This window comes from Primulina eburnea, chromosome 1, assembly GCF_022965805.1.
Source record: "Primulina eburnea isolate SZY01 chromosome 1, ASM2296580v1, whole genome shotgun sequence".
In the NCBI taxonomy this organism is placed as follows: Eukaryota; Viridiplantae; Streptophyta; class Magnoliopsida; order Lamiales; family Gesneriaceae; genus Primulina; species Primulina eburnea.
Genome location: NC_133101.1, coordinates 63,406,712 through 63,434,124, shown reverse-complemented (window position 1 = coordinate 63,434,124; position 27,413 = coordinate 63,406,712). Strand labels below are relative to the sequence as shown.

The 27,413-nt window shown below is 32.5% G+C and overlaps 2 protein-coding genes and 1 long non-coding RNA gene across 4 annotated transcripts; 1 reads left to right on the top strand and 2 right to left on the bottom strand.

Moving 5' to 3' along the window:
• The first annotated feature begins 5,763 nt into the window (after window positions 1–5,763).
• Window positions 5,764–9,855, top strand: LOC140840095 (uncharacterized). Of its 2 annotated transcripts, XM_073207207.1 has the most exons (12): window positions 5,764–5,938; window positions 6,736–6,795; window positions 6,865–6,918; window positions 7,004–7,064; window positions 7,326–7,402; window positions 7,499–7,548; window positions 7,658–7,740; window positions 8,591–8,661; window positions 8,772–8,928; window positions 9,082–9,211; window positions 9,288–9,383; window positions 9,594–9,855. In XM_073207207.1, the coding sequence occupies exons 1-10, from the start codon at window positions 5,900–5,902 to the stop codon at window positions 9,141–9,143; spliced, it is 714 nt and encodes a 237-aa protein (XP_073063308.1). In that variant the 5' UTR covers window positions 5,764–5,899; the 3' UTR covers window positions 9,144–9,211; window positions 9,288–9,383; window positions 9,594–9,855. The 2 variants fall into 2 exon arrangements, with proteins under 2 accessions (XP_073063308.1, XP_073063318.1); XM_073207217.1 differs by lacking the exons at window positions 9,082–9,211; window positions 9,288–9,383; window positions 9,594–9,855 and having other exon boundaries at window positions 8,772–8,986.
• Window positions 9,595–10,370, bottom strand: LOC140840105 (uncharacterized). Its single transcript, XR_012119857.1, has 2 exons — window positions 10,226–10,370; window positions 9,595–10,194 (listed from the first exon to the last, which is right to left on the bottom strand). It is a non-coding gene; the product is annotated as an uncharacterized lncRNA (long non-coding RNA).
• A 246-nt stretch (window positions 10,371–10,616) lies between these two features.
• On the bottom strand, window positions 10,617–18,856 carry LOC140813946 (caffeic acid 3-O-methyltransferase-like). Its single transcript, XM_073172776.1, has 4 exons — window positions 18,398–18,856; window positions 17,946–18,250; window positions 11,151–11,215; window positions 10,617–10,964 (listed from the first exon to the last, which is right to left on the bottom strand). Exons 1-4 carry the CDS (start codon window positions 18,817–18,819, stop codon window positions 10,668–10,670), a joined length of 1,089 nt encoding a protein of 362 aa, XP_073028877.1. The 5' UTR covers window positions 18,820–18,856; the 3' UTR covers window positions 10,617–10,667.
• Window positions 18,857–27,413: the final 8,557 nt, after the last annotated feature.

The following is a 27,413-nucleotide window of genomic DNA, read 5'->3' as shown; positions in this document are numbered from 1 at the left end:
CCCATGAAGTTCAAAGGCCAATTTATACAGTAAAATGGTGAGATCCGTGAGGCATGCCCCCACAGTAGCATCGAATTATTAAGAGTAGTTGCTATGGCTAGGTGATTCCAACATAGAGATGTTTTATCCTCTTTTCCCTTTACCTTTTTTTTATTAGTGTGTGGATGATGAGTGGATACTCAATTTCTTGAATCTTTGAACGCAACACTTAATAATTAGGGGTTTATTTTGTTTTTCGATTAAAAATACTTGAGAAGACTATAGTGTTGGAATTATTTTTTACGCTCACATAATTTAATTAATTGTACATAGACAACTTATCTAGTAAATGACCTAATAAAGTGATCTAATTAATTATGAGTTTCCAAAGTATTAAATAAATATGTATGTTCCACCTTATGTGTAGAAACCCAGCTCAATTTAGTCTTCTATGATGAGTTAAAGACTGCTAAGGTTATATAAAATTATGATCCTCAAGACACAAATAATAACACAGAATGTATACGACACACATATGCTAGACATCTCTCATCCTCCCATCATTCTCTGTTGTCTTGGAAGATCCATAATTCCAACGTTAGCTCAATCGATGAATTCCGATAAGTGTTTATTCTTATTTATATTTTTTGATAATTCGACATGAATTTCTGACGTGTTGTGATATATGGATTTAATCACATGATTTATAGATTTATTTTATTAAATCTTCACCTTAGACCATCCCTATGACACTTCGGATAGAAAGCCAAAAGCAATGAGCTTACGAGGTACTGATCAAATAGTAGAAAAGGCGTCCTTTTCTATTATTTTGATAAGGCCTTGCTCGTTGACGAAAACCAACCCGCCAAAGAAAGAAATGTGGCAGCTCCGCGAACTCCAGTTAAATTCAGATATGTTATATTTTTTAGTTATTGGGAGAACTCAAGTATTCTCTTTCGGATTTCTAAAGCTAGATCAATATCCACTTTATGAGGGAAAGAATCTACTTTCTGAGCTCATCGGTCTCTCCTAGCACAAGAGAAGGGGTCGCAGAAGCCAATCAAACACGTTTCAAGGCATAACATATAGTATTACTTGTACCTATACACCCATAGACAAAGTCAGAAAAAGACAAAAATATATTAAAAATTTATTGTAGACAAGAAAAAATTTTACATAAGAAAATAAACATAGTAATATAACTATTTATAATCCCTTGCCTTAAAAAAGAAAAAAGAAAAAAGAAAAAAGAAAAAAAAGGAGGACGATTGCACCCATCGTTTCCCCACTAGCTCCTCATCTATGGCTCAACCTATGTAGAGAATAGATTACGTGTCATATACATATGCACACACACACATAAATTGTCACTCAATTAGCTGCATTATATAATAATATATATATATATATATTATATATATATATATATATATATATTATTTTATGTATTTTTCCTGGTTCAACATTCAAACGTAGCTCATTGAATGAACATTAATACAAAAATATTGTTGTCGTCTTCGTTTCTTGTTTTATGCAAAGATATTGTTGTCGTCGTCATTTCTTGTTTTATCATACTTTTTGTTTAATGAGAAGATAGATATATAGCAAGTGCGATAAACATATATAAAGTATAACAGAAAATGGCTACTAACAGCATAAAGTAACTAACTTTATACGTAGATTTTTGTGAAAATCATTTTGATATTCAAACATCCTATTTGTTGAGTATGGTCAGTCTACTAACGATTCTGAAAAAGTAAATAAGATACTTATAAGATATATTGACTTGACTTGTAATATATGTTAACTCGACTATTTATAGATATTATTGGATACAACGAGCATTTAAATAGTTTTCTACATACTAATACGTAAAAAACGATTCAGTAACTTATTAGTATTGCAAGACCGGCTGAAAAGATTTCACTGAAACACTTGAGTACCTTTAATAAAGAACAAAAAATAACTTAATCTAATACACTAAATTATTATTTATCATTACCAAAACTACGAGATCTAACGTACTATAATATATTTGTAATATGATGCAATTGAACAGTGTCATTTGTGCTATATGTAATCAAATTGATAAAGATGGAGTAGACCAAAGGTGTTCCAGTAGCCTACGAAGGGACTCTTTGTCGACATGGAACACTTGTGTCAGTTTCATAAGGTATATTATACGTGTATCTTTTTTTAAAAATAAAGAATATTATTTTGATATTATTATTTTTTATTTCCTTTACGTAAAAAACTTTTTGTTGCGTGGTTGACTGGAAATCATCTTAGCCATACTTTTTTGAAGTCCCTTTTTATAATAAAGTGTAGGAAAAGGACTAGTTAACTAATATTCAAATGAATCATTTCATTTACATTGTTAGGAATATATTATACTAACAATAGAATAATTTTATGACTTATAAAATAGAATTTTAAAATCCTAATCATTTTAATGTTTACATTAATTTTGTCCCTCAAATTCACTAGAAAAGAACCAATAACATCAAATATTTATAAATTTATATTTATATTCATACAGAAAATAAATCCCGATTTCGCCACTTGTCACATAAAAACAAATTGTTTACTTTTCGTCACTTAATTCTTTATTCTTTTTATTACACAATTATCGTAAATTTATCTGTATACAAATCTTATCCAAATTCAAATGGTTATATCAAAGATAATTTTTTATATATATTTATACATGCATCGTGGGCAATATTATATATATTTATTTTATTTTAGAATAGAAAAAGTGGTGATAATTTATCCAGCTTTCACGAGGAAAAATAGTATGTAGCGAATGTGGTGCATTCGAGCTAAGATTCCAACATCAGCAAAAAGCATTTGAAGAAGGGATTTATTTATATATACAGAAGAGATTATTGCAAATATCATTGCATTATTACTACTAGCTTGTGTGCACGTATAGTGCACATTTCTAATCTTTTTTTTTTTATTAAAAAAAGTATTATTTTTAAAAAAATTAAATTTTTAATGTTTAATAAGTTTTTTTATTACATAAAATGATTTTTCATGCAAAATTTAGTATAGGAATTGATGGTGATTATAACATAAAAATTCATGAACGAGCTAGTGTTCCAATTAATCTAAGGTGGATTCCTGCTTTGTCAATTTTATGAGGGAGTGTTTGTAGAAAAAATATTTTTTTCGTAAAAGTGATTAAAATAGAAATCCACTTCAGATTAATTCGAACAACTCGTTCATATTTGATGACGAGATTTCATCTAACTAAAGTAAATCCTTACAAAATTAATAGGATTTCATTGGATTTGAGTTATAAAAATAATTTAAAATATTTCTCATAAATTTTAAGCCTTCTTTTAATTTTTTTTACAATTATCATTTATCCAAAATCTATATTATAAATTCACACACTTAGTATTATTATTATATTTGAGAGATTCAAATAAAGAATGCTTTATATAAAAAAAAAATATTATAAATGATCTCAATTCTTGCTTATTTAATATATCTGTCTAACTTCGATACTCTAAAAGTTTTTTCATGAAAAATCATGAAATGAGTAGTTGAATTTTAAAATGATTACAGAATATTTTCTGGGAATGATTAAATTTTTAGTTAAAAACTTAATAGTGATTATATATGTGTGTGTGTGTGTGTATTTTTGGAGAATGGAGACAAATTGTTTTTCGAACATTAATGCCTTAATTCCTTAAAAACTATCATAACAATTAGAAGGCATTTTTAAGTCATTTGTAAGAAGACTTTAAGTTTAAGTCAGAATATATTTGGAGTTGATCGACTTATTAGTCATTAATTTTATTTTATTTTTTTTCCTTTCTCTCTTTTTTATTTCAAAATATATGGTGCGCTGGAGCCTATCAAATCGGTCTAAAGCATATAAGCTAAATGGAATCTGATTTGGACAAATTATTCGCATTATACATATCGAGGTTCACGTCATAAAGCACACAATTGATCCACTATAATTTGTGATGCAACATTTATCAATAAGCAAAAATCAAAATAAATAAGTTTTTTGTGATACATATTTATATATGTGAAATGTGAGTCGACCTGATTTATATTTAGAGTGAAAAATTGTTGAGTTAAACGCGCATGAGTTGGAATAATACTGAGATATATGATATTACAAGAAGTTATTATGTGTTAAATTATTGACATTGCGCTGCTTGATCTGGTTAGTTAGAGATGTCGTAAAAAAGTGACATCATGTCTTAACTGGTAATGCTATCTCCGCTTGGGGACAGAGTCGGTGGTAGGAAAATGATAAGATTGGTCTATAAAGTCAGAGTTCAAGTATCACGAGAAGTATATTTATATACTTCTTGGGGGGAAAGTTTGTTTAAACGTGCATGAGTGAAAGCAGTACTCGGATGAGTTAGATTTTGGAAATTTCTTGCCTGTCAACCTTATAACGTTGTGTCACTTGATCTGATTGGATACGTTAACCGTAAAAGAGTTACGTAAGATCTTAACGGGAAATATCGTCTCTATCAAAGAGATGACCGGGGTTAGAAAAATGTTAAAACTGATTTATAAGTGATATGGATGTAATTATGATAAAGAAATATATTTTTTAATCCAATAATATAATTATTTAACAAAAAATATTAAAAAATATAATCTATATAATATAAAAATAATAGAAATATAATGTACTAAAATAAAAAATTATATAATATAAAAATATCGCTAAGCTCGGTAAGCCAATAATAATATTATTTAACACACAATTATTAAAAAATAGAATCCATTTAATTCATTATTAACAAAAAAATGTTACTAAAAAAACATAATAATGCAATTCCATTTTAAGTAATAATTATAATTTTTTAATACAAAATTATTAACAAACATAATCCATTTAATACACAATTAGTAAAAAATATAATTTATCGAATAAAAACAAAGAAAAAATAATAAAAATATTAGGCAAAAACTTGTGTGAGACGGTCTCACGAGTCGTATTTTGTGAGACGAATCTTATCCATGAAAAAATATTATTTGTTATGCTAAGAATATTACTTTTTATTGTGAATATCGATTATTTGGTTCATCCATGAAAAAAGTATTACTTTTTATGCTAAAAGTATTGTTTTTTATTGTGAATATCGGTAGGGTTGACCTGTCCCACAGATAAAGATCATTGAGATCGTCTCACAAGAGATCTATTATGAAAAAACTTGATGCGTGTTTGGGTTTGTTTTCCAAATAAGATTTTTTTTTTACTTTTCATTTATTCTATGAAAATATTTTAAGTTGGCGATGCTGGTAAATATATAGTACTTACATATTTACATCTTCATATTTTCCAAGGTTAAGAAAATATTAGCATTTGTAGCTATTTTGTGTGGTGGAAACAATGATTACTAATTGTTCAACCCACCTTTAATAAGTATACCTAATAATTCATAATTAATTAATAATGATAATTACGCTCTTTTTTATGTTTTCCACGCTCAATTTCGTGTGTAAAATATATGTCAAATTTATTCATAAAAAAGTACAAATAACAAGAAATGAAGAGTAAATATCAATTCTTTATGTAAATTATTTATTTGTATTAATTTTTATTGTTCATATTACAAATTCACAACATCCGATTATCCAATATCACGTACCTAAAAAAAACTAGTATGATAATATATCACTTAACATATGATATAATTGTTAAAAATTAAAACAGTGGTTTTAAAAAATTATACATACTTAACACTTTTATTAAAAGTGTGATTCTATAATTTGTTGGGAAAATGTGAGGTTGGGTGAAAAGTGAACCTTGTATGTCCCACGTCTCTCACTGCGCCACGCTTTCGTCTGAAACGCACTACTGTAACCCAATTGGCAATGCGCCGCCGCTACAACACACCTGGGTCCTAAAATTATCTACGCATTTGATACACAGAAAATGGGTCACACGAAGGAGCAGCTCCTGTCTCTTTTGCAGGTTGTTTTATTTTATTTTTTGGAATTTATGTATATTTTCTTCTAGGTTCTTATATGAGCACATAATGGACGAGATGAATGGTTTCGCATCTGGGATTCGAGTGATTATGAGTATTAGTGGACCTAAATGGGATAATAGATTGATAGGTTTGAAAAGAATGTTCGTTGTTTGCTGATTTGTGAATGAGTTTTATTGTAATTTGAGGATAACATACCTTTCTTCACTTTGTTCGCTTCAAGACTGAGGCTTTCGATGGATAAGTGGGAGGATATGGGGGAAAAGTTTACTTTTTTTTAGCCGATGCATAAAGTTTTTGAAAACTCTCTTGTTTGAGAAGTGTTTGGTTTTGCTTATTGCAATTCTTTTGTAGCAGAAATAAATCCTGGAATGTTTAAAAGGGAGTCATATAATCATGGAAAAACGAAGTGAAGATGTAATTATTTGGCCTAAATGAGTCATTTTGATATAATGATTTAAACGTGTCGAACTTTTCCTAAACGAGTGGGAATTATGTGTCAAACGTTCGATTTTTAATGGTATTTATACTGTTTGTTCTGTTTTGCTTTCTAGGAAAGGAAAAGGTTAATTTTTTTTATTCTTGTTCGAGTATTTGGACAATGTGAGACAACTCATAGCTTGTTGGCTGTTTTAGTTTCAAGAACTCGCCATATTTGTCAATCAGGGAGTGGAATATAGAAACCATTTATGGAACTTGAATCAGTTATTCAAGATATAATTTTAATCACATCTATCTATTGTTAAATTTTATAATAACCTTTGTGTTAATTTATTTTCAGGAACATGAAATAGAATTTTCCCAGCATGAGCATCCTGTTGTTTTGACAGTTGAAGCGCAGGTAAATGAATGTGGGAGCTACGTGTGTCTCATATACCATGGTTAAAGCAACCTTTCTTTTTTGTATCAGGCAAAGTATGTTGGTCACATGAACGGTGCATTGACCAAAAATTTATTCTTGAAGGTAAAATAATCCATGTTTGTATGAATGCTCATTGCTTCCTCTTGTTTATTTTCCTGGACATATGATGCTTTTTGTTATATGACAGGATAAAAAACAAAGATTTTACATTGTTTCAGCTTTGGCAGAGACAAAAGTAGATCTGAAAGGTACGCATCACCTTTCAAAGTTGATGGCATCAATGATCTTATTAATTGGATTTTCTTTTAGTTTTCTGTTCGCTGGCAGTGTCATGTTCATTTCTTACACTTCTGTGAATTCATAATACATGTTTGAACACTAAAAGAATAATGCTCTCTTTCGTTAAACAGTTATGACTTAGAGGCGTGGAACACTGTAATTTTTTTAGTTATAACCTAAAATTTGTCTTCTGCTATACCTAATTTTGTTTCAACCACTGGAGGTAACAGTTTTGTCTCAGAGGCTTGGTCTTGGGAAAGGAGGTCTAAGAATGGCTCCTGAAGAAGCCCTTACAGAAATAATTCAGGTATGTACATGTTTGAAGAATAAATTATGTAGTTTACGAGTTTCCTTGCTAATTTGTTTTTTGCTTCTTGACACATTTTGCTAATTTATTTTTAAGGTGCCTCTAGGTTGTGTAACTCCATTTTCACTTGTGAATGAATCAGCTAGGTATATCTTTTCTCCTGCCCTCATGCCAATGCAGTGTATTTTTATGATGTTTTTTGCATACTGTTACGAGGCTATATTTTGCTCACATTTTATTCTGAATTTTGTGTAGGAATGTTTCGTTGTTATTAGATCAAAGACTGAAAACTCAGGAATACTATTTCTTTCATCCATTGTCTAACGATATGTCAATCGGTGAGCAATTTAACATTTTTACATAGAATTACAATAAATATGACCTAACATGAGCTTTTTTTTGTGTGGTTTCACTGCTTCATTATATTTATATGTGAGTTTACTAGCATGGCTCATGTAGTACGTTTGTTGTTAGCTATCATATTCTCTCTCTCTACGGATTCTTCTCTTATATTTCTTAAAAACACAAGTGAGAAGTGCTGTTTATAGAAGTCAGGTGAATTAAGTGAGTTTTTAGAGTTTGGTTTATGAAGAAAATAGCCATTCTACACCTAGTATGTGCTTGACAAACAAAGATGTATTTGTTTATGTATAGCCAAATGCGGATGATTATTACAATTGGCTTTGAGTAAGGACTCACCATCCTTCTGTCTAAGGTGCACTAAAGAATACCTCGAGACTTTTGCATGTGCCTTGGCCAGGCTTCACCAAAGGGCTGTCTCTTGGTGTAACCCTAAGAGCCATGACGGTGTCTCACTGTTTCTTGAGCTTAGGGGCCTCGGGTGTTAGTGATATCTATGCCGCAGTTTCACTTTTTTCTTTGTGTTTAATGAAGTTGTGTGCATTGGAGTTCAGAGTTCAAGCTATTTGTTGAATCATCTGTTAGTGATTGCAAGTGGTTTCTTCTGATCGTGAGTGATACCTAAATAATTATTGACTTTACTTCCAGATAGCAAAATGAGACACAGAATATGAAAATGATAAAGTGGTTTTCGCCAGCCCATAGCATGTCAATTTAAAGAAACTGTTCAAATTAATTAATCCACTAATTTTTTCAGGACCTTAACCCTCAATTCTATTCCATTGTTTTATCACTGTTTTGTTTATCATGTAACATTTCTGATTCCAGCTCTTAATTTACACGATCTTGACAAGTTTCTTAATTCAATTGGAAAATTACCGGCGTATGTTGACCTGGAGGTAAATTAAAAATGCTTCGTGATTCGTCGATGTCTGCAAATCGTTAGATAATAACCTTTGAGGCATATATAATGGCTTTATTTTTTTAAATTGCTGTGGTGATTTTGCAGGCGGATCCTACAGTAGGGAAGGATCAACCACCAGATTTAGCTGGTCTTGTTCCGTCGGGTGCAACTGTCTTGCCCGATCCTCCAGAGAACAAAGCATCCTCTCAAGGCCATGAAAAGATCCCCGTCTCTGTGAATAGCAAGCCAACTGTAGTTACAGGGGTGTGAAAATCATAGAGAATAAGCAATCAATTTATTTTAAGTTTGTAAGAAGGAAATACTTTTTTTTTCTAATTACTCCATGTGAAAATCATAGTGTTTTATGATGGATTGAACTCGAATTAATGTGCATATCTTTGATTAATACCAAAAGCTGTAAAATCATTTGATGCACCGGAAAGGAGAAATCACGTGCTGCTGCGAATTCGCCGATAGCTTTTGCAGACCCCGACAAATTTGTCGAGGAAATCTTGGAGAAGACTGTGTCCATATCTATTTCCGGGGTTTGTATCTATTATAAACAATGTGCCTATTACCTCTTAGGCATGGCTTTCAATCTCATTTAATTTTACCCAACAGATTAAACAGCAGACAGAGAAGGATCAGGAACAACTTTCTGTTACAATATCAAACCATATGAGAAAACAACTCGGTGCTCAGTTGAAGTTCATTTCTGTAAGTATAAATTTTTCTAAAATCACGGATGATATCGTATTTTCTTGCAAGTTCTCCTTTTATGTTCAAACTAAATCCTCGCCGTGACACAAAACTTATAGCCTCTGAAGTTTCTGTTCTGGTTCTGGTTTTTTTGGTTTTGTTGGAATTTCCGCAACCTCAAAATAGACTTCGTTAAAGCTATTACCTTCTTTTTTTTCATTATTGCAGACGATATTCAAGAACACAGCATACACGGAAGGCTTTCGTGCTGGTATTCACTGTCAACCAAACAAATGGTAAAGTCATCGACGTCAATGAAAAGAATATGGTAAAAAAAGAAAAAACCCATCGTGGAGAAACTGTTCAGTTGCATTTTTTTATGTTGTTCAGTTCCATAGAAAATTTTCATTCTAATTTATTTATATTTTGGATGAACCAGTTCTTCAAATTTTAATTTTCAGTTTATATTTGAAAATGCCTTTTAATTTTAGTACCTGTCTCATGGCATTCAACCTTAGAACATAAAACATAATACCAGAACCTTGTTTGGAAGATCAGATCACGGCTGGTTTCATACTCATGTGTCCATGAGAAGTTTACTAGCTACTAGTCCAAATGCTACATTTAAGTCGCGGTGCCGTATGGGCAGCCGCACGATACAACAAAGCCAATTATTGCTCTCAAGCATTATGAATTGGGGCTCCGTCTCACCTGAACTGCTCGAAGGACTGCATCAGCCGAAGGGGAGGGACGGAGTGGAGTCTTAATATTGCCACCGGAGATTCGCCACATTTGGTATCGCTGTTTCTGAAGCTATAAATGCCATGACCTTGCTTACCACATTCATGCCACGACCCCACGTAAAGGTCGTTTGATCCGGAGCATATCCATTATTATTTTTCCCTTTCAAATATTTGGATTTTTGGGATAAAAAGTTAACGTCAAATGTTGATGTTCTAATTAATTAATATTCTCTGCATCCCAATTATTTATGTTACATTTTCTTTTACGTTTGTTCAAAATATATATGTTTGCATTTATATTTAGCGACATTTCTTCTATTTTCTCGCCTAACATAGCTATTATTAATTTGAGGTTTTGTAATTAACTAAATATTGAAAAGATAACAAATCATTTGTATAATGTTTCAATTTATTGAGTTTTAACGACATGGTAGTTCTAGAGTGATACTGCAGAATATATAAAAGCACATGCATGAAACTGGAAACCTGATCATCCATCAGTTTATTATCTCATAATTTATAAATAATTCAACAGATGATCGATCATACATGCATGCACTTAGAGTTTAACAAGTTCCATAACCCATGATCCGTAGGCACGACAAACAACCTTGAACTCGGCAAATCCGGCTTGCGTCGCCATGGCCTCATACTCGCCCTTGGTTCTTTCTTTTCCATTCATTGATAGCATGATGACGTTCAGCAGAGACACATATCGTGAATAAACATCAGTTTGTGGGATTTGATCAGGAAGAATATATTCTATGACGATCACCTTTCCTTTCTTTGGCAATGCTTTGTAGCAATTTTTCAGAAGTTCCACACATCGTTCAGCAACCCAATCGTGCAGCACTGACTGCATGCATGCCAAAATTAAATTATCAAAGTATTACTATATATATATATATATATATATATATATATATATATATATGAGAATATATATAATCAACTCATCGATCGCCTATATATACATGTATATATACTTTATTTAAATAACTAAAGCCACAGTACGTAAATAATTAAATAAATATTGCAGTACCTTCAATATAATTGCATCTCCCTTTGGCACTTCAACGAACATATCTCCGCTGACGTGTTTCACTCCTGCATATTAACATACAATTATATAACTAATGATCATATTCTTGAAATCCCTCTTTTTACATTTTAAATTTTTTTGTATATATATAATAATAATAATAATATAGATTTTGTTGTGAAAAAGTAAAAATTTATGGTAAAAAGTAAAAATCTCAAACTCTCAAAATTTACCAAACTACACACTTTATAATATTTTTCTCTCTACTCAATTGTGATTTTCTTCACAAATGAGAGATCTATTTATAGAGTTTCATTACACATAATCCAAAAATAAAATACATCATTACCTACATCATCACACACAAATTTCTAACTTTACAACTCTTATTTTCAACATTCAAATATTCAACTATTATTTTTTCCATATTAAAATATATTATTTCAACACTCCCCCTTGTGATGATGATCATGATACGATGATGTCTTCATTACGTGTTTTGTACTGCCTCGTTAAAAACCTTACTAGGAAAAACCCATTGGGATAAAAACCATAGTAAGGGAAAAAGAGTGCAGTCACGTGAACTCCCCCTCATGTTGACACGAACAACTCTTCACAAATTTCGTAGATTGCGCATCCCAATATTATATATGTGCTTTCTGAATATTGACGTAGGTAGTGCCTTTGTGAAGAGATCTGATGAGTTTTCACTTGATTGAATGTGACGAACATCAATACATTTATTCTTCTCAAGCTCCTTGGTGAATGCGAAGAACTTAGGAGGAATATGTTTAGTTCTGTCGCTTTTTATGTATCCTTCTTTCATTTGAGCAACACATGCAGCATTATCTTCATATAGTATCACATGCTTCTCATCAAATGATAATCCGCATGAAATTTGGATATGTTGGGTCATTGATTTTAACCACACACATTCACGACTTGCTTCATGTAGTGCAATAATCTCGGCATGATTTGATGAAGTTGTTACGAGCGTTTGTTTCTGTGAACGCCAAGATATTGCAGTGCCTCCACGAGTAAATACATATCCAGTTTGGGAACGTGCCTTGTGTGGATCAGATAAGTATCCAGCATCGGCATAACCAATTATACTTGGATTAGCATCTTTTGAATACAAAAGTCCCAAGTCTGTCGTTCCTCGTAGATAACGGAATATATGTTTAATTCCGTTCCAGTGTCTCTTTGTTGGATATGAGCTAAATCTTGCCAACAGATTCACGGCAAAAGATATATCAGGCCTTGTACAATTTGTAAGGTACATAAGGGCACCGATGGCACTTAGATATGGTACTTCTGGACCAAGAATATCTTCATCATCTTCACATGGACGGAATGGATCCTTTTCTATGTTTAATGATCTAACAACCATTGGAGTACTTAAAGGATTTGCTTTATCCATATTAAAACGTTTAAGGATCTTTTCTGTATAATTTGTCTGAACAAACATTCCACATTCTTTTTGTTCAATTTGTAAACCCAGACAATACTTGGTTTTTCCAAGATCCTTCATTTCAAATTCTTCCTTCAAGTATGACACAACTTCTTGAATTTCCTTATTCGTTCCAATGATGTTTAAATCATCAACATATACAGCAATAATTACGCATCCGGATGTTGTTTTCTTAATGAAAACACAAGGGCATATTGAATTATTTACATATCCCTTTTTCATCAAGTGATCACTTAGTCGATTATACCACATTCGACCTGATTGCTTTAACCCATATAACGATCTTTGTAATTTCACAGAATAACATTCCCTGAGTTTTGAACTTTGTGCTTCAGGCATCTTAAATCCTTCAGGGATTTTCATATATATATTACTATCAAGTGATCCATATAAGTAAGCTGTAACAACATCCATAAGACGCATTTCTAAATTTTCAGATACCGCCAAGCTAATCAAATACCGAAACGTAATTGCATCCATCACAGGAGAATACGTTTCTTCATAATCAATTCCAGGCCTTTGAGAAAAACCCTGTGCAACAAGTCGAGCTTTATATCTTACTATTTCATTTTTCTCATTTCGCTTTCGAATAAAAAACCCATTTGTATCCAACAGGTTTTACACCTTCAGGTGTAAGGACTATAGGTCCAAAAACATTACGTTTATTTAGCGAATCCAATTCAACCTGGATGGCTTCTTTCCATTTTATCCAGTCCTGCCGATTTTTACATTCACCAAAAGATTTTGGTTCATGATCTTCATTATCATTTATGATGTCGATTGCCACATTATAAGAAAATATATCATCAATTTCATCTATATCTTTTCGGTTCCATATTTTTCCAGTATTAATGTAATTGATAGAGATTTCATGATTCTCGTCAGTTTGTGGTTCTGACAGAACATTTTCATCATCATGTGTTTCTTCAGGAACAACATTCTCTATTTTGTGATCATCCTGTTTCTCTATGAATTTTCTTTTTCGAGGATTTTTATCCTTGGAACCGACTGGCCTTCCACGCTTCAGGCGTTTAATGACATCATGAGTATCTTCCATTTGTTTCTTTGGAATTTCAATTCGAGCAGGGGCATTTGCAGCATGTATATATGATTTAGTTACCCCTTTTGTGTCTGCAAATGCATCTGGTATTTGATTTGCTATTCTTTGCAAGTGTGCAATTTGTTGTACATCTTTTTCACATTGTTTTGTTCTTGGATCCAGATGTAACAATGATGATACATACCATGTAATTTCTTTTTCGGTATGTTTTTGTTCTCCCCCTAACATTGGGAAGATTTCCTCATTAAAATGACAATCAGCAAAACGTGCTGTGAACACATCTCCTGTCTGAGGTTCAAGATATCGAATGATTGATGGACTATCATAACCGATATAAATTCCAACCTTTCTTTGAGGTCCCATTTTCTTTCGTTGTGGTGGTGCAATAGGCACATACACCATACATCCAAAAATTCTCAGATGAGAAATGTCTGGTTCTTTACCAAATGCAAGCTGCAATGGGGAGTATTTATTATATGCACTTGGTCTGATGCGAATTAATGAAGCAGCGTGTAAAATTGCATGTCCCCATATAGAAATAGGGAGCTTTGTTTTCATAATCATTGGTCTAGCAATCATTTGCAGACGTTTAATCAATGATTCAGCCAATCCATTCTGTGTATGTACATGAGCAACAGGATGCTCAACAATGATTCCCATAGACATACAATAATCATTGAAAGTCTGGGAAGTAAATTCACCAGCATTATCAAGTCTAATTTTCTTGATTGTATAATCGGGAAATTGATTCCTCAATTTTATTATTTGAGCAAGTAATCTTGCAAATGCAACATTTCGAGTTGACAATAAACATACATGTGACCATCTGCTGGAGGCATCAATCAATACCATAAAGTATCTGAATGGTCCACATGGTGGATGGATTGGTCCACAAATATCACCCTGAATACGTTCAAGAAACATTGGTGATTCAGTTTGGATTTTGACTTGTGATGGTCTTATAATAAGTTTTCCAAGAGAACATGCTTTACATTGAAACTTATTATTCTGAAAGATCTTCTGGTCTTTCAGTGGATGACCATGTGTATTTTCTATAATTCTTCGCATCATTGTTGAACCAGGATGTCCCAATCGATCATGCCAATTGGTTAATATCGAGGAATTATCAACTACCATGTTTGATTCAATGGGACTTATATGTGTATAATGCAATCCAGTAGGGAGCATTGATAGTTTTTCAATCACATATTTCTTTCCTGATTTATATGTGATAAGACACATATATTTCTCATTCCCTTCATTCATTGTTTGAGTATCATACCCATGGGAATATATATCATTAAAACTCAACAAATTTCTTTTCGATTGTGGTGAATATAAAGCATCATTGATCAAAAATTTTGTACCATTAGGTAACAAAAATTGTGCTTTACCACATCCTTTAATCAAGTCTACATGGACCTGATATTGTGTTCACCGTTGTTTTTGTTGGTTTTAGTTCCAAGAAATATCTTTTCTCTCGGAGGATAGTGTGCGTTGTACCACTATCGGGTATGCAAACTTCAGCTTTGCTCATAGCATTTTCCATATTTGAACTTCAAAAAAATATGCAATGAAATAAAATTACTGACAATACATATATAAATATAACACATATCATAATTGTACAATAAAACATTATTATATGAATACATGAAAAACAAATTATTGTACATTTATATTCTACCACTATATTGTTCATTTTCAGAAAAATCATTGAGAAAATCTGCAGCATCAAAATTGTTCATTTCTATCCCACCAACATGTTGATCATTTCCAGAGAAATCATTCATAAAATCACCAGCATCAAGATGAGTTGAATCACTCAAACGGTCACTGCGTTCAGTGAAGTTGGTCTCCTTTTCTTTCCCCTTTAATGATTCTTTATAAAGTTTACAAAGGTGCTCAGGGGCTCGACAAACTTTGGACCAATGTCCTGGAGTACCACATCTGTAACAAGAACTTTCATATCTTTTTGAGTGATTCTCATTAACACTTGTATTCTCATGATGTCTTTTCTGTGGATGGTTTGGGACGCTCTTTTGAGATGAGTTATAACTATCTCTATTATTTTCAAAACCACGGCCGCGTCCACGACCACGACCAATTCCACGTCCACGTCCACGTCCACGTCCACGACCTCGACCTCGACCTCGACCAAAACCTTGTCTTTGAAATTGATTTTGGTTTCCAGGTATAAATTCATTTTTACTTACAGCATTTACTTCTGGAAATGCTGTTGATCCAGTGGGTCGGGACTGATGATTTCTCATTAATAGCTCGTTGTTCTTTTCTGCCACAAGAAGACAGGCGATGAGCTCAGAATATCTCGCAAATCCACGTACTCTATATTGTTGCTGTAGAGTAATATTTGATGCATGAAATGTGGAAAATGTTTTTTCAAGCATCTCAGATTCTGTGACCTCATGTCCACAAAATTTTAATTGCGAGATTATTCTATACATCGCCGAATTGTAATCACTGACTTTTTTAAAATCTTGGAATCTCAGTGTGTTCCATTCATCCCGGGCGGTCGGAAGTATAACTTCCCTTATATGTTCAAATCTTTCTTTTAATCCCTTCCACAAAGCCATGGGATTTTTTTCAGTCAGATATTCACATTTCAATCCATCGTCGAGATGTCGACGCAAAAATATCATGGCTCTTGCCTTTTCTTGTGACGTGCATATGTCATTTTCTTTAATGGTCTCGCTTAGACCCAATGACTCAAGATGCATTTCTACATCTAGAGTCCATGGCATATAATTCTTTCCCGTGATGTCGAGCGCAATAAATTCGAGCTTTGTTAAATTTGACATGGTGGTACTAAAAAAAATTACGATGCATTTTATTAGTTAATAAATATTGCAATACAAAGTAACGGATAAACAACAAGTACAAGTATTTGTAAAAATAAAGAAAACGCACGAGGAGGATATTCTCCGATAAATACAAGACTCGTGAGTATGATAACCAAAATAATTAAAAATATCCTTGAGAAAGCCATCTTCTTTTTTCTTCGAAAAATTTGATGATGAATAATTTTTAGAGAAGAAGAGAAAGTTGGAGTGATTGAATGTGTTTGTGAGATGATATTTATAGGGCAAAAACTAGCCGTTTGTTACCGTTTATGACCGTTGGTGTACAAAAAATAAATGTATGTATTTGTATAATTTTATGGTAATAATATGATGTATATAATATTAGACATGTTTAAATAATTATGTATATCATATCATAATATTATAATGAGTGTCATAATTTATTTTGTTTAAAAACCTTATAGGCTTTTATACTTGTCGTATCCCTTACCGGGAGTGTGGGATGTCGTCTTAACGTCCTCCCAGGATTTATAACAAGTTTATGAAAATTTATTTTTATTATTTCTAATAATAACATTATATTGTATATTAAATAAATACACAATAAATAAATAACAGTAAAATAAATATTATTACTTTTTGTTTAAAAACCGTATAGGCTTTTATACTTGTCATATCCCTTACCGGGAGTGTGGGATGTCGTCTTAACATCCTCCCAGGATTTATAACAAGTTTTATGAAAAATTTATTTTTATTATTTCTAATAATAACATTATATTGTATATTAAATAAATACACAATAAATAAATAACAGTAAAATAAATATTATTACTTTTGTTACCTTTTTCTTCTGTTTGGAGCTTGGAATAGTATGTAGGACTTTTAGAGCTTCGTGCTGATAACGTGTTGTGAAAAAGTAAAAATTTATGGTAAAAAGTAAAAATCTCAAACTCTCAAAATTTACCAAACTACACACTTTATAATATTTTTCTCTCTACTCAATTGTGATTTTCTTCACAAATGAGAGATCTATTTATAGAGTTTCATTACACATAATCCAAAAATAAAATACATCATTACCTACATCATCACACACAAATTTCTAACTTTACAACTCTTATTTTCAACATTCAAATATTCAACTATTACTTTTTCCATATTAAAATATATTATTTCAACAGATTTCAAATTCCTAAGAACATAAAGTAATTTGAAATTATTTCCTCGAATCTAAATCATTCGATTTTTTTGATCGGATAGTGTGGTTTGGTCCGACACAAAGTCGCTCCGCCACACGATTAATATTAATGCATGGATATGAGGCATTAATTGAAAACAATCAATCGGAAAAAGAAAAAGACAAACTAACTGATATTTTTATCAGATGATAACTAATAAATTTTAACAGGAAAAGAAAATCATTAATGCTTAGATATATATACCTTTAGAGATTGGGGCAGTTCGTATGACTTCTGGAGAATCCAAGTTAATGCCACTAATCGAAGTGTGCTTAGAAATAATCATATTTAGAGTTGCACCGTTACCACCACCCACGTCCACTATTGTGTGCAATCCCTCGAAACCATTGTATACTTTAAGAATCTGTTTCATAGTTGGAGTAGACACACATCCCATTGCGTCGTTGAATATCTTGTTGGACTCAGGATTTGAGGCTAAGAGTTCAAAAACCGTCTGGGCATTTTCCAAAAGAAATCCACCTTGGAGAACCGCATCTTTTAATCCAATGCTGCAAGAGATCAATCAACATGTTCTTGTTTATGGCTATTTAGGTTTAATGTTTTAGTGGGAAAAATAGACAAAACAAAACAAAGAGCCGAAGAAGGTTAATTTGCAAAACATAGCCTTCAAAACGAGAACAATAAACATCACTTACGACGGATTGCTTGATTCCCATTGGCATGCTAGGGCATAAAGCTGTACCAATGAGACCCCCCTCTCATCTGAAACAAAGAACTTTCCTTTTGGCGCAAGTCCATAACGTAATTCAGTTGTAGAAGCATGATCAATAGTCGAACAAGTAAGGAAAGATTGAGTGACCAGCACCCGAAGCATGGAGTCGAGCACGCCGGATGCTCCCTCAACATTACGCGTTTGAAGCTGAGAAGCGATCTCAAAAGCCGATACAAGAGCCCCATCACCGGACTTTCCGATGATATCGAATAAGTCGAGTTGGATAGAAGCCATCAAAACAGATCGGAGGACATGGGATCCACATGCAACCATGCACTCAAGAAATGCTTCGTCATCTTCATCGTTTACATGTTCGCAGTAAATATCACGGACTTGCTTCTCCATACCTTGTTTTCAATACCTTATATATGATCAAATTCAATAATTTAGATGTGTGAGTCGATCAATATATCTTTGAATGATCAAGGAGATATATATATACAAGCATCACATGATGTCCTACGTACATTATGGATTTAATTAAGAAAATATTAATGCATATTTTTTTTTAAAAATCTAGTTTTAAGATCAGCATCGGCAGTCAATGAACCAACTTAGCTACTAACTTAGACGATATATATATTACCTAAATTTTGAATTTTGACAGCTAGTTGTTTGGTTTATAGCTAATTGAAGTACTTAAAAAAAATACTAATTTAATGTTATAATGAAACATTGTCTGCCTGATAACAATAACTAATAGGTAAGCTCAGGCCACCAACCGCAAGCCCTTATTTTATTTTTTTTGCGCCTGGATAATATATATTTATATTGGGAAAATAATAAATTATATTTGTATTCAACAATTTTTAGAATTTATTTGAAAAATATGCGGCAATCAAAATTTGCACAGCACAATTGATCTAAACCAGAGATAGGATGCTTACATTTAACTTCTGAAATTACTATACAGACTTTGAGAATAGTGTGTACTAGCTCCGTCTTAAATATAAATGTTAAATTTAATTATTTACTTCCAACAAGTTTTTATATTATATTAAAAAAATCATTAAATAAGTGTAAAATGATAAATTTATCACTAAAACTTGTTTTACCAATAATTTTCTTAATTTGTATAAAAGCACAAAAAAGCCTAAATCTTTGGGATTGATGAAGATATCAATAGCTTTTTGAATAGAAATTTTCCCTAACCCTACTTTACGAAGCTATCCAACCAGCGCATATATATATATATATATATATATATATATATATATATATATATATAGGTCGGCTCACTTGGGAGCATATATATGACTCCATGGTTAAGATGAAAGAATTAATAAATGGCAGCTGACTAACACTCCGATTCCGATCCACCTAATTTTTTTTCATGTATTACTTGATAAAATCTTCCTTATATATGTTAAAATTAAAATTTTACGGTAAAAAAGTAAAAATCTCAAAACTCTCAAAATATACCAAACTACACTTTATAAAATTCTCTCTACTTGTGATTGTCTTCACAAATGAATTTGTGAGACCTATTTATAGAATTTCTTTGGAAATAATCAAAATATAAATACATCATTACATACATCATCACACAATAATTTTAAATATTTACAACTCATATTTTCAACAATCTCCCTTGTGATGATGATAATGATACAATAATGATTGTCTTCATTACGTGTTTTATACTGTCTCGTTAAAAACCATACTAGGAAAAACTCATTGGGATAAAAACCATAATAAGGAAAAAAGAGTGCAGTCACGTAAACTCCTTATCATGTTAATACGAACTATTCTTCACAAATTTCGTAGATTGCGCATCCCAATGTTATATATATGTTTTCTGAATATTGTCGTAGGAAGTGCCTTTGTGAAGAGATCGATCTGATGAGTTTTTACTTGATTGAATATAACGAATATCAATATCTGTTGGGATCGGTTAGGGAGATCATCGTTGAGCTATAATAGCTCGGTTCTTGAAATATTGAACACCGATGAATTAAATCGAGTTTGGTTTGAAACCAAGCGGAAAACACTCGAAATAATCCTTCGTAGAAACCGAATAAATATTTTGTAAACCATTTAAGATATATGCAAGTTGAATGAGTAAAAAGATTTTCGGTTGAAGCATTTTATCAAACACTTGGTATGCAATATTTTGGTATTTGAAGAAGACATAAAATGCTTCAACAATGCATCTATAAAAACAGTGAAAATGATAAATAAATGCAATAAACAAATAGACACGAATTTGTTTATGGATGTTCGGAGATTTCAAACACTCCTACGTCAACCCTTCTTCCCCTTGGGAAGGATCCACTAGAAGACTTTGATTTATACAACACCTTGTACAAACCCATTCAGCTAGGACTTACCCACTGCCTAAACTGAACTCCTAACACTCACGATTGTAGGCAGCACCTCACAATCAGCATATTGTTTAATGTCTCATATGCAAAGACTACATACACAAGTTTTACGTCTTTGTGCAAGACTCACAAAACTAATTTTTGAACTTCAACTCTCTTCTATATGTGTGAGTGATTGTGTGTGAGAAATTTATCATTTACAGTGTGCATCTCAAATGTATCCTCACACAAGGGCTTGTGCTCTCAACTAGCAGATTTCTTCATTCTAACTGCCCATGCTTTGAATCCACTTCAAAGCTCTTGTTTGATCTTCAATATGTTGTATTTATAGGCTCCAACACTGATATATACGTTAGACACAAGAATATGACCGTTTGAAAAGTTTCTGTACTGTTTCCGAGATTGCAATGGTCAAATTCAGCTTGCTGGGCATTTTCCCGACTGGTCAACTCTGGTCAACTCAACTGGTCATTCAGTTGGACTGGTTTAGTTTCAGTTGGTCAGCAGCTGGTTCAGTTCAGTTGGTCAGCAGCTGGTCAGCAGTTGGTTCAGTTGGTTCAGTTTCAGCAGGTGTGCTGAAATCAGTCTAGCTGTATTCAGTTTGTGCAGAACCAGTAGCTTCATCGTCATTTATCAGCATCGTAAGCTTCGATTCAGACTTTGACTTATAAGAATGATTTGTAGATCTTTGTCTTAGCTTTCCAACGCATACTGAATCGCTTCGTTTCGATAACCGAGCTGAGATATATGACCAAAATACGGCATCTGCTCAAACGCAACTGAAATATGATAACATCCGATTTTGCCCAACTGACGTGAAATACAACTTGTTTCAAATTGAGTTTTCTGATCATTCCAATTGGCGGATAGTCATTTGGATCATCCAGTTGAGAGATATCTTCAAAACACCGAAGCTTGCCAGAAATTCAGTTTGTGCAAAATTCAGTTTCAGCTTGCTTCTTGTGTTTGCAACTTCACACTTGAGTAAATATGTTAGAAACACAATAACAAGTTTTGTTAACATCAAAATCAAGATTGCGAACATGAAATATTCCAACAATATCTTTATTCTTCTCAAGCTCTTATGTGAATGCGAAGAACTTAGAGAGAATATATTTATTTATGTCGCATTTTATGTATCTTTCTTTCATTTGAACAACACATGCAACATTATCTTCATATAGTGTCACAGACTTCTTATCGAATGATAATCCGCATGAGATTTGGATGTGTTCGGTCATTATTTTAACCACACACATTCACGCAGTGCAATAAAATCGACGTGATTTAATGAAGTTGTTACAAGTGTTTGTTTCTGTGAACACCAAGAAATTACAGTGCCTCTACGAGTAAATACATATCTTTTTGGGGAACGTGCCTTGTGTGGATCAGATAAATGCCCAGCATCAGCATAAACAATTATGCTTTGATTGGTATCTTTTGAATACAAAAGTCCCAAGTCTGTCGATCCTCGTAAATAACAGAATATATGTTTAATTTCGTTCCAGTGTTTTTTTGTTAGATATGAGCTAAATCTTACCAAAAAATTTACAGCAAAAGATATATCAGGTCTTGTGCTATTCGTAAGATACATAAGAGCACCAATAGCACTTATATATGGTACTTCTGTATGATAGAGGTGGATTTTACGTGTTTTTGCATATCGTTATGTCGCATTGTGTTGCATTTATCATTTAGATTTCATGCATTTTGTGTTATTTTAGCATTAGTTATGTTTTTGGTTATTTATGAGTTTAGTTGGAGAAAATGCAGGTGAGTTGGGAATAGAATGAAGCTTTAAAGAAGAAATTCGAGAGACCCTCGCCCGGGCGCACATTGCCATCCGCTCGGGCGCATCCAAGGTGTGGAAAAATAAATTTTGCGAGAAGCATCCACCCGGGCGGACATTCACATCCGCCCGGGCGCGGCAAAGAAAAATAAAAAGGCCAGATCTGCGAGAGATGTCCGCCCGGGCGGAAACTTATGTCCGCCCGGGCGCGATGTAACTTTGGAAAATATTTTGCGCGATTCCTTGCCATTTTTTCTGGAGAAGACTGATATGGAAGGAAAAAGGCATGAACTCAGACATATTCAGACATCATTCTTCAGCCGCCGGATGCCTTGGAGAGCACTTTTGCGCTTGGATTGAAGAATTGAAGATTCTGGGCATCGTTTCTCGCGTTTTTCGTCAATTCTAGTATTTCTAACTTAGTTTTTATCTTTTAAACATTGTTTTGCTTAGTTTAATTATGAATTATATTAGCTAACTTTATTATTTGTTGGGATTAAAGGGGATCCTACCCCGAACGTTGATTTGAATTAATTTATATTTCGATTGTGCGTTATTCTTGATTTTACTACTGTTTTACTGTGTCATTAAAGCGTAGCTAACTTTAACGACGTTTTCATATCACGAGTGAGTTCGAGAGAATAACGAGTGATAGGATAGAGACATAGAGTAGTATAATCCGCGGATCTACAATTTATATAGATATATGAAATTGGATACGTGCCGATAGTCATAGTCCTTAGGGTCGAAAACTAGGGGATTTCATAAATCGAAATGCGATTTGCTCTTGATAAATAATTGAAGACATTTAATTACTTCATTGAGTAGAATTAGTTTGGCATAGCTCGAGAGAGTAGGTTCAATAGATTAGGAAATCTTGTCGGAAGCGTAGATCACGATCGAAAGAATTGATTAATAAACGAGGGGTAGGTGAACCAAGATTCCCAACAAATCCATTTTTCATTGAATTTTAACTCAACATTTTAGATTAAATTCTCATTCATTACTTGTTGAATAATTTTAATTGCATATTTATTTGAGTATAGTAGGAATAATCACACAACTCAATTTTCGTTGCTAAATGTTAAATAACTAAAAATAATAATTGTTAAACACAGTCTTCAGTGGAACGATACTCGTACTCTTGTACACTATATTATTACTTGACATCGTGCACTTGCGATTAATTTTTGAGCATACAAAATCATATTTTTATTGGGGATTTTACTGTGCAAGTTTTGCTCGATCACTGTACCAAGAATAACTTCATCATCTTCATATGGATGGAATGAATCATTTTTTATGTTTAATGATCTAACAACCATTGGAGTACTTAAACGATTTGATTTATCCATATGAAAACGTTTAAGGACCTTTTCTGTATAATTTGAGTGGTGAACAAATATTCCACATTCTCTATGTTCAATTTGCAAACCCAGAAAATACATCGTTTTCCAAGGTCCTTCATTTCAAATTCTTCCTTCAAGTACGACACAACTTCTTGAATTTTCTTATTCGTTCCAATGATGTTTAAATCATCAACATATATAATAATAATTATGCATCTGGATGTTGTTTTCTTAATGAAAACACAATGACATATTGAATTGTTTACATATCTTTTTTTTCATTAAGTGTTCACTTAGCCGATTATGTCACATTCGATCGGATTGCTTTAACTCATATAATGATCTTTGGAATTTCACAGAATAACATTCTCTGGGTTATGAACTTTGTGCTTCAGGCATCTTACATTCTTCAGAGATACCGTAAGACGCATTTCTAAGTTGTGACAACATCCATAAGACGCATTTCTAAATTTTCAGATACCGCCAAAATAATCAAATACCGAAACGTAATTGCATCCATAACAGGAGAATATGTTTCTTCATAATCAATTTCAGGCCTTTGAGAAAAACTTTGTGCAACAAGTCGATCTTTATATCTTACTATTTCATTTTTCTCATTTCGTTTCGAATAAAAACTCATTTGTATCCAACAGGTTTTACACCTTCAGATGTAAGGACTATAGGCCCAAAAACGTTACGCTTATTTAGCGAATCCAATTCAACCTGGATGTCGTCTTTCTATTTTATTCAGTCATGTCGATTTTTACATTCACCAAATGATTTTGGTTCATGACTATCATTGTCATTTATGATGTCAAATGTCACATTGTAATAAAATATCTCATCAATTTTTTTTGTATCTTTCATGTTCCATATTTTTCCAGTATTAATATAAATAATAGAGATTTAACGATTCTCATCAGTTTGTGGTTCTGACGGAACATTTTCATCATCATGTATTTTTGCCGGAATATCATTCTTTATTTTTTGATCATCGTGTTTCTCTATGATTTTTCTTTTTCGAGAATATTTATCTTTGGAACCGATTGACCTTCCACGCTTCACCTGTTTAATGACATCATGCGTGTCTTCAATTTGTGTTTTTGGAATTTCAATTCGAGCAAGGGCATTTACATCATGTATATATATAATTTAGTTACCCCTTTTGTGTCTTTAAATGCATCTGGTATCTGATTCGCTATTCTTTGCAAGTGCACAATTTGTTGTACATATTTTTCACATTGTTTAGTTCTTGGATCCAGATGTAACAATGATGATGTATACCATGTAATTTCTTTTTCGATAGTTTTCTTTTCTCCCCCTAACATTGAGAATATTTCCTCATTAAAATGACAATCAACAAAACATGTTGTAAACACGTAGCCTGTTTGAGACTCAAGATATCGAATGATTGATGTGCTGTTTTAACCAACATAAAATTCCGATTTTTCTTTGAGGTCTCATTTTTGTTCGTTGAGGCGGTGCAATATGCACATATATCATACATCCAAAAATTCTCAGATGAGAAATATCTGGTTCTTTACCAAATGCAAGCTGCAATGTAGAGTGTTTATGATATGCACTTAGTCTGATACGAATTACTGTAGCAGCATGTAAAATTGCTTGTCTCCATATAGAAACAGAGAGTTTTGATTTCATAATCATTGGTCTAACAATCCGTTTCAGACGTTTAATCAATGATTCAGCGAATCCATTTTGTGTATGTACATGAGCTACATGATGATCAACAGTGATTTCCATTGACATACAATAATCATTGAAAGTTTGGGAAGTAAATTCACCAGAACTATTAAGTCTAATTTTCTTGATTGTATGATCGTTAAATTGATTCTGCAATTTTATTATTTGAGCAAGTAAGCTTGAAAATGCCACATTCCGAGTTGATAGTAAACATACATGTGATCATTTGGCGGAGGCATCGATCAATACCATAAAATATCTAAATGGTCCACATGGTGGATGAATTGATCCACAAATATCACCCCGAATACGTTCGAGAAACATAGGTGATTCATTTTGGATTTTAGCTGGTGATGGTCTTATAATAAGTTTTTCAAGAGAACATGCTTTGCATTGAAACTTATTATTTTGACAGATCTTCTGGTCTTTCAGCAGATGACCTTGTGTATTTTCTACTTCGCATCATTGTTGAACCAGGATTTCCTAATCGATCATACCAATTGATCAATATTGAAGAATTATTAACTACCATGTTTGATTCAATTGGACTTATATATGTATAATCCAATCTAGTTGGGATCATTGGTAGTTTTTCAACTACATATTTCTTTCTTGATTTATATGTGGTAAGACACATATATTTCTAATTTTCTTCATTTAATGTCTGAGTATCATACCCATGAGAATATATGCCATTAAAACTCAACAAATTTTTTTTCGATTGTGGTGAATACAAAGCATCATTTATAAAAAAATTTGTACCATTAGGTAACAAAAAATGTGCTTTACCACAACCTTTTATCAAGTCTACATGACCTAATATTGTATTCACCATTGTTTTTGTTGGTTTTAGTTCCAAGAAATGTCTTTTATCTCGGAAAATAGTGTGTGTTGTACCACTATCATGTATGCAAACTTCCATGGGATTAATTTCTTGTTTAGCTTTGTTCATAGCAGTTTCCATATTTGAACTTCAAAAAAATATGCGATGAAAAAATTACTGACAAAACATATATAATCCATTGAATAATATAACACATATCATAATCATACAATAAAATATTATTATATGAGTACATGAAAAATAAATTATTTTACATTTATATTCCACCAAAATATTGTTCATTTTCAGAGAAATCGTTGAGAAAATCTGCAGCATCAATACTTTTCATTTCTATTCCACCAGCATATTGATCATTTCCAGAGAAATCATTCAGAAAATTTGCAGCATCAAAATAAGTTGAATCACTCAAACGGACATTGTGTTAAGTAAAGTTGGTCTCTTTTTCATTCTCATTTATAGATTCTTTATAGAGCTTATAAAGGTGCTCGGGGGCTCGACAGATATGAGACCAATGTCCTGGAGTACCGCATCTAAAACAAGAACTTTCAAATCGTTTTGAGTGATTTTCATTACCACTCATGTTCTCATGATGCCTTTTCAGTGGGTGGTTCGTGACGTCCTTTTGAGATGAGTTATAAAAATAACTATCTCGATTTTTTTCAAAACCACGGCAGTGACACGACCACGATCACTTTCACGTCCACGACCTCGACCCACACCTTGTCTCCGAATTTGATTTTGATTTACATGTTTAAATTCATTTTTACTTACAACATTTACTTCTGGAAATGTTGTTGATCCAGTGGGTCGGGACTGATGATTTCTCATTAGCAGCTCGTTGTTCTTTTCCGCCACAAGAAGACAGGCGATGATAAGTTAAGAATATCTCGCAAATCCACGCACTCTATATTATTGATGTTGAGTTATATTTG

What these genes read in the sequence shown, in the direction of transcription:
- LOC140840095 (XM_073207207.1), top strand. Translation starts at nt 5,900, where the DNA reads ATGGGTCACACGAAGGAGCAGCTCCTGTCTCTTTTGCAG. An exon ending in CCAAAAATTTATTCTTGAAG is followed by an intron (nt 6,919 to 7,003) that starts GTAAAATAATCC and finishes GTTATATGACAG; the next exon opens with GATAAAAAACAAAGATTTTA. An exon ending in CCCTTACAGAAATAATTCAG is followed by an intron (nt 7,403 to 7,498) that starts GTATGTACATGT and finishes TTTATTTTTAAG; the next exon opens with GTGCCTCTAGGTTGTGTAAC.
- LOC140813946 (XM_073172776.1), bottom strand. Translation starts at nt 18,819, where the DNA reads ATGGAGAAGCAAGTCCGTGATATTTACTGCGAACATGTAAACGATGAA. An exon ending in AACTGCCCCAATCTCTAAAG is followed by an intron (nt 11,216 to 17,945) that starts GTATATATATCT and finishes GTTAATATGCAG; the next exon opens with GAGTGAAACACGTCAGCGGA. An exon ending in GAGATGCAATTATATTGAAG is followed by an intron (nt 10,965 to 11,150) that starts GTACTGCAATAT and finishes GCATGCATGCAG; the next exon opens with TCAGTGCTGCACGATTGGGT.